Below are 7,904 nucleotides of genomic sequence, written 5' to 3'. Positions count from 1 at the left end.
ATATATATATATACACTCATAATCTATACTTCAATAATTGAGTAGAAAATAGCTCCAACAATATAATATCATCGAATCATGATAATGTTAGTTGTGATTTATCAGAACCCTAATAATGTAAGTTATAATTTTTGGCCGTAATAATGCTAAACCCTAATGTATATAGACTTTTTATAAATTTCTGAATTAATCTTCCTTTGCTCACGCAGAATTGTGAATTAGCAATGGTTTTCTCACTTTATATCCATGCAATTCTTGTGATTATAATCATGATTAAATGGTTCTCTCACACAGTTTATCATATAATCATCATCATGTAGGCATAGCCTACCATAATTATTAATTCTGAAAAGGTATAACTTCTCATCCTAGAATTTTTCAAAAAACTTTAGATTAAATCTCACTTTTTCCTATGTAGAAAAAAGATATAGAGACTATGAGTATATCAATAAAGAGTTAAAATTATTGTGTCTTATTTTAAGAATAATGAGAGGTATATATAGTGTTATAAAGATTTAGTTATGTTCACATCTTATTGATGTTGGCTTCTTAGCAATACTTAAACCCTATTAAGTTAATGGATCATAAATTATGGACCATCAATTTTTTACTTTTTAAATTAATATTTTGTTCAAGTTATTGGGGAACAAAATATTAGAATATTAATATTTACTTTTTTAGTTAAGATAGTAAATTATGGGCCATAGATGAAACTGTTAGAATAATTAATATTTTGTTTTTAGCTAATTTATAAGCATGTATAGAATGCTACACGCAAATATTCTATAATATCTTATAAAGTTAAATTAGTTTCTAGTTTTTTTTTGAATGATTTATGCATTTTTAAAAGTGTACCAAAAAGTAAGGAGAAAACAATATTGGCAGATTTTAGCTGTTTTTTTGGAGAAATTGATGTATAAAAAATAGTATATTAAGTGTTCAATTTAAAAATTTATCAATAAATTATTAAAAATAATTATAAATCATTTAAAAAAATCCAAGTATTAAGTGAACAACATACTATTGTAAACTTATTGAAATAAGAATATTGTTGCATAACATACTTTTAAAAAAGATTTAAAGATAATCCTAATAAAAGTTAACCTCTGAATAATAACTTCATTCAATGACATCAAAAAATACTCCTAGTTAGTGCTCGAGATCGTTTTATTGAATAGTATATGGTATTAAGCATAAATAAAAAATTTATTAATGATATATTAGTGAATTTTACATTTATTATTACGATGAGGCTAGTGTTTTCATTTTTGAGATATTAATAAATATAGCAGTTATTATGTGTAAGATTTGTGTAGAATCTTTGTTAAAGGAATTTAGGTAATAAACCAAAATTATGCCGAACAGTTTAGGGTTCTTGCTGTTGATTAATTTGTAAATATAACATTTTTTAGGTGGATAACATAATTTCATTAATCTTAAATTATATTTGATATTTTTTCGGAATAAAACCCTAATAAAACAATACGTTTTGGAGATGTCTATGGAATTGGTCATGAGTTAACTCTTGAATAATAAACCCTAATAAAACAATACAATCAATTTATTTATTTGATATCGTACATGCAATATATGAATAGTGTTAATAAACTTGAAGTGTGCATGAATCAGATATAAATATTTAGAACGATTATTTTAATAAACTCTTATAGATGAGTAAATTGACCACAATAAGTAGGGAAAAACGATTGTTTTAATAAACTATTACTAATAGTATATATATTTTTTTGTAATTATTAAAAACAAATTCTTTAAAAAATTATTAAATTGGTGGCTAAGATCGAGTACAAAATCGGTGGCTCATTTCATTGGCCTATTATAGAAGTAACAAATTCGTTGACCCATTATCGTAAGAAAATCTATGTGTTTAACATGTAAAATTAATGATTGACCAATAAAAACTAATTAAAATGACACATATTAATGATATGTAGAACGATCGTTGTGGATACGACACCTAAAATTTTTGACTTTACAAATAATAGTATAGATAAAGTGTTTAGTCTTACCTTAGAGAGATTGTTTACAAATGCACATAATTCCACAAAATATTAGTCAAATGAAAATTGAGGAACTCTTTCAATCAAATCATAAAAGATTTAACGCGTGTTGATGCCAAGATTGAGGAAATCAAGCCATAATCCTGTTATATTCGTTTGTTCACTCTACAGCGCATGCATGTTATGTTTGCTCCTTAGAACTAAACCGATCTCACGAGTCACGAATAAGTTTTCCGATGACATATTGACATCAATTATCAAACAAGCAATCCAACTTGCGATCACCAGCAATTGTCCGGAAAAAACAAAGCTTTCATTGGAATAGGGTCTAAATCTTTTTTTTTTTATTATTGTTTTAAGAGATAGCATGCCTCACATGGTATGACGGTAGTTGATTATTTTTGTTTTTTCATTTTTTAGTACTACTACACTTTTAACGTCATCTACTAAATACTACATTAACTAGTGTACCTGCATGCATGCATTTATCATTTACACATTTAAAAGAAAGCCACATGACACGCTTTTTCCCCCTTTCACATGAAAACTATGAAACCACTTTTCATTTTTTGCAGTGTTCTAATTATCTACTTGACGAAACCGTTAGAGACATATTTCAAAATAAAAAAAAATTCAGGCTGATGTTTCAATCTACCTGCTTTCGGAACTCTTGGCGGCTAACATTTAATTGATATTGTAACTATAATGGATAGAATAGTTCTCTATCTAGTGGAAAAAAACGTATTAAATATATATATTTAAAAATTGAATACATCTTACAATTATGGGGTTTTTGCTAAAAATAACTCAAAACTTGACTTTGAATACAAAAGTAGATCCCTGAAAAAACATTTGGCAGAAATAACCTAAAAAGATAGTGAAAAGACCATTTAATCCTATATGAGTAAACGAAAAACAGATGTCCTAATTACCGTTTACACCCTGACGAAGTCTACTAAAGTAAAAATGAAGTCTAATAGTAGACTTCATTTTATCGAAATAAAGTCCACTAAGTAATTAAATCTGTAAATTTAATTTTAAAATTTTTTACAAATTATTTTGGTATTAAATTTACATTCATAAATTCCGTAATCGTAACCCAAATGTACAGAAATTATTTTTTCATATTGGTAAATGGTAATGTATGTTTTTAAATTAAGTAGAAGTAAATTTATAATTTAGGTTTTAAAAGTTGTAGACTTCTATATTGAAGTCTACTAAACCGAATAAATTAACCTAACCGAAATTTAAACCGAAATTAAACCGGGAATAACTTCCCTTAACCAAGAGAAACTGCCTGTAACCGGGTAAATTTACCTAGACCCCGGAAAATTAGTAACCTTAACCGAAAAAAACTTACCCGAACCGTACGGAATTACCAGACTATATATACTGATTTTACAGATCCCGTTAAAAAAAACCGTCGAAAGTTCGTGTAAAAAAAAAAAGTCGAAGGCAATTTCTGTTTCTCTGCTCCGGCGCCGCCGACATACAGAACCGCCGCCGATAAACTCGTTCAGGCAAGTTTTCTTTCCTCAACCACACCCCCATGCTTCCCTACTCCTCCATATTCATCACCTTTCTGTTTTCGTAACCCCCAGTTTCCAAATCTGAAATTAGGGTTTTTTTTTTTTTGCAGATCTGCTTTCGCCGTTGGAGGTTAACGTCATTTCCTGCCTCAAAACGGTTAGTAGATGTTGTTCCGAAGTTATATACTTAGCAATTCTTAAATTTCTTCTATCTTCCTGTAATTTTTTCCGTCGGGTTTGACTTAGGTTTTTTTCCCATTATAAACTTTGTAGATTCCATTTCGATGATTTGTTTTAGTAGACTTCATATACCACATTTATCATGTATTGATTGCTTCGGTTGGGTTCTGTAGACTGCATATGCAGTATTTGTGATGTTTTGATTGCTTCATGTGGATTCCGTTGACTTAATATACTGTTTTTATGTTAAGATTGCTTCGGTTGGCTTCAGTAGACTTCTTGACTCGGATTGTACTTAGAATGTGAAAGTAGACTTCATTTTGTGAAAGTAGACTTCATTTTGTGAAAGTAGACTTCATTTTGATAAAGTGGACTTCATTTGATAAAGTAGACTTCATTTTGAAAATGTAGACTTCATTCGTGTATAGTTTCAAACCGTTACTAGTTTTTCTTATTAGAGCTTTGTTACCGTTGATGCAGAAATCTGTGTTAGATAATGGTGGCCTCTGAATTCCCTAGAAGACTGTACACCAAGGGGTTTGAGCCAGCCCCGGATAAAAGCATCGGCTATTATGCTGATGATTATAAGCTGGTCCATGCACTAAAGTTAGCTCTACAAGAGGATGAATGGGAAGAGATTTACGAGTCACCGTTGGGTGTCTTTTTAAAGTTCCACGACTTGGATTTTGGTTGGGCTTCTAGGCTGGTGCACCACATGCTGACCTTTCAGATAGTTTGCAAGCAGAGGTACGAGATATGGAGCCTGATTGGTACCACTCCAGTTTGATTTTCATTGCATGAGTTTGAGGAGATCACCGGACTCAACTGCGGGTACGTGGATGACTTGGCTTTAACTGATCCTGCGCTTGTCGATGATATGCGTGCATTTTGGGAGCTAATGGGGGTCGATGCCGAGTCGGGCCCAAGCACTACCGAAATTATCGAAGCCTGTTCCAACTGCTCATCATGGTCTCGGGATGATAGGCTGCGGTTGGGTTATCTTGGGATCTACGCTGGTTTCATAGTGGCAACGAGACTTGGCTCATCCACAAATGTCAACCATGCCAGACTAGTGATGGATCTCGAAGGTTTTAAGGAGTTTCCATGGGGAAGAATTGCTTTTCAGCATTTGATCAAGTCTGTTAAGGAGAAAGATCTCAGCAAAAACATTCATATAGAAGGATTTGTGCAAGCTCTTCAAGTGTGGGTGTACTATGCTCTACCGGATTTTGCTGCTGAATTTGGCGAACCATTGCCAAATGTTACTGAAGAACCTCTTTTGCTGGCTTACAAAGGATCAAGAGGACGAAAGAACATCAAAGCCAACATGCTAAAACAGGTATTGTATTAGTGTAGTAGACTTCTATGTAGTAATGAATTTTCAAAGTAGACTTCAGAAGTAGACTTCATGTGTAGACTTCTATATGTACCATTAATAGTGTGAGACATTCAGAAGTAGACTTCTATGTTAGACTTCAGGAGTAGACTTCATACGTAGTTTTCCGAGGCTTCATATGGCTAGTAATCCATTTACTTATTGTGTTTTTCCAGGCTCGCATACAGTGTTGCGTGGCTAAGAACTTGGCGGATATGTTTCTCGTGTGGGATGATGACGAACAGGATCCAGATATTGTCAAGATTGTCAATGCACTCCATGACCCCAATTTCAAGTTCTCAAAAAACCATTGGCCTTTGGAAGGTGTTTTGGGTGCACACATCGTCAAGGCAGAAGCCGGAAAGAAGAGCCTTCCCTCAGATGAATCAAGTCGCAAGAGACCCTGCACAGCCTCTGCCTCTGCCGCATCATTCGTTGGTGATGAAGGGGTCGGAGTTGTCGCTACTATGAAAGCGCACTTCGACCAATGCTTCAAAAGCTTTTCAACCAAGATGCTGAATGGTCTTGGTAGCTGTGAAAAGCAGATCAAACGCCTCACCGAGAAGGTTGAATCTGTAGAGCGTGCGGTAGAAGAGTTGACTACAGGGTCGGCGAAGCACACTGAGGAAGAGGTTAAAGACAATGTAGAGCCAACCCAGCAGCAAGGCACTGGATCCAAGAAGCATGAAGGGATTAGTACCAAAAACCCTCCGCCTATACGAAAACTTTACATGCGAACAAGATCACACAAAGTTAGGAACACTTAATACTAATGTCATTTGAATTCGAACATGTTTACTAGTGTTATGTACCATGTGAGATTATTTACTTATGTTTTCAAAACTAGTTGTTTACAATTTTTAGACTATGATAAAGCATGTTACTAAATTATAGCATTGGTGTACTCATTTGTATATTCATGCCTGTTTCTGACAATAAACTGCAGAGTAATTCAGATAAATATGATGCTCCGATGAAAGATAATGTCAACGTTGGTGCGTGTGAGAGTGTTAACGCCCCCGGGGATGCAAAAGGAAAGAAGGCTGTCGTGAAGGAAGAAGAGGCCCCAGAGCCTAATTTTTGTGAAATTGACCCGAAGACGTGTGATGTTGACTTTGACGCGGTTGCACTAGCCAAAAATGCCAAAGCCAGAGAAGCGGCTCAGATTGTTGCTCGAGCAACTAGTGCCAGACACCGCCAGCTGGCTGCGACACAGAAGAGTCCGTTCTTAGGAAACAGCACCACAAAGGCCATCATTCCATCGTCGGCATCTCACTCCGGCCGTGTCCGTGGATATGATCCTTTTGATCAAACCGGTGTCAAGGCGAAGCATATCACTCTAATGAACTTTATCAAATCAAACCCGTAAGTAGACTTCTATACGTATGTAAGTAGACTTCCTTATAGTATTATTTCCTATCTAACTTTTTCACTTATACAGTGCCTATCCAAAACGCCCAAGACACTCTTCGATCGAGTGGTATTACATTCTCCGGACACCGACGAAATGGCTAGCTGATACGGTTAGTGTTTTACTTTCTCATATTAGACTTCATGTTTAGACTTCATACGTAGACTTCTATAATAGACTTCGTTTGCATAATTTAGACTTCGTTTGCAGACTTCACTCATGTCTTATTTTCACCAATGTGCAGCACATGGAAGCTTACATTAACCTACTCATGCTGCGATTATCCAAGCATCCGGAGTGGTTTGTATCCGACCGGATTTGCTTCCTCAACTCCATGTTTGCTACTGTTTGGAGGCGTGACTACAAAGATTTCAAAAACTCTGACCCGAATGCAGATGGGTCTGGCAAACTTCTACCGCCTGGAGCATATTCGTACTACACTGGCGAATTACCTATCTACTGCCAGACTAAGAAGACGTGGGCATATGATGTCGACTATTTGTACTCCATGTTGCAAATTAGGGAGGACCATTGGGTAGCTATATGGGTCTCATTTGTGTCGAGGCATATCACGATATGGGATAGCCATGCGGGAACCAAATATGCATCTGATGAACAAATTGCCGAAGCTGTAGAGCCTCTTGCGGTTATGATACCCTACCTTCTTCAGACCTGTGCACCTGACGATGACAAGTGGAGATTCCCCTACACGCCGTTCACCCATTCGCGAGTACCAGGTACGGAGATACCTTAAAAAATTCAGAGTGGTGATTGCGGAATGTACTGCCTGAAGTACATCGAGTGTCATGCATTGGATTTGCCATTTCCTCCGGAACTTTGCGATAAAAACATTCGAAAAATCAGGGAGAAAATGGCTGCAGAGCTCTTTGACGAAACATGTTGTAGGGGCCATGATAAGCTAGATGCAACCGGGCTGGATGTCTATGATAGGAAAGCTTAGTGTTTCCATTCTTAAAACTAACTTTGATTTTTATGGCAACTTTTGGGCTACTTGCATAAATGACCTTCAATGTGATTGGAGGTCATTTTAGCAAATTGGTAGATGATAGGTGTGGAAGTTTTTTGGCCACCTATCTTATAATTAACTTGCCAAATATGTTGTATTTTCGTTTAGGATATTGTACTCAAACTGAAGTCTACGACTAAAGTCTTTGACTGAAGTCTACTAAGTTGTAATCGTAATTGTATTGAAGTCTACTAAGTCATTAACATGTTAGTATTTATAATTTTCGATTTCACCCTAACAACTGATTAAGTCCTGTAAAATATTATTGAACATGCGGAAAAGAGTATACAGAAAAGTGTATACGGAAAAAGTGTACACCGATAGTGTACACGGAAAAAGTTTTGTTAAAATAAGAATTATAAGT

The 7,904-nt window shown here is 35.1% G+C and overlaps 1 protein-coding gene across 1 annotated transcript; it reads left to right on the top strand.

Annotated features, from left to right (window-relative positions):
- The first annotated feature begins 4,223 nt into the window (after positions 1–4,223).
- On the top strand, positions 4,224–7,267 carry LOC112089680. Its single transcript, XM_024160430.1, has 6 exons — positions 4,224–4,433; positions 4,539–5,066; positions 5,279–5,854; positions 6,049–6,467; positions 6,544–6,625; positions 6,758–7,267. Exons 1-6 carry the CDS (start codon positions 4,224–4,226, stop codon positions 7,265–7,267), a joined length of 2,325 nt encoding a protein of 774 aa, XP_024016198.1.
- Positions 7,268–7,904: the final 637 nt, after the last annotated feature.

Source organism: Eutrema salsugineum, unplaced genomic scaffold, assembly GCF_000478725.1.
Source record: "Eutrema salsugineum unplaced genomic scaffold, Eutsalg1_0 scaffold_11, whole genome shotgun sequence".
In the NCBI taxonomy this organism is placed as follows: domain Eukaryota; kingdom Viridiplantae; phylum Streptophyta; class Magnoliopsida; order Brassicales; family Brassicaceae; genus Eutrema; species Eutrema salsugineum.
Note: the sequence above shows the minus strand (reverse complement) of the source record. Positions and strands in the feature narration are given on the sequence as shown.

Excerpts from the sequence above, each read along its gene's own strand:
- LOC112089680 (XM_024160430.1), top strand. The coding sequence starts at position 4,224 with ATGGTGGCCTCTGAATTCCCTAGAAGACTGTACACCAAGGGGTTTGAG. Across the intron at positions 5,067-5,278 it reads AAGCCAACATGCTAAAACAG|GCTCGCATACAGTGTTGCGT; the intron begins GTATTGTATTAG and ends GTGTTTTTCCAG. Across the intron at positions 6,626-6,757 it reads CGAAATGGCTAGCTGATACG|CACATGGAAGCTTACATTAA; the intron begins GTTAGTGTTTTA and ends ACCAATGTGCAG.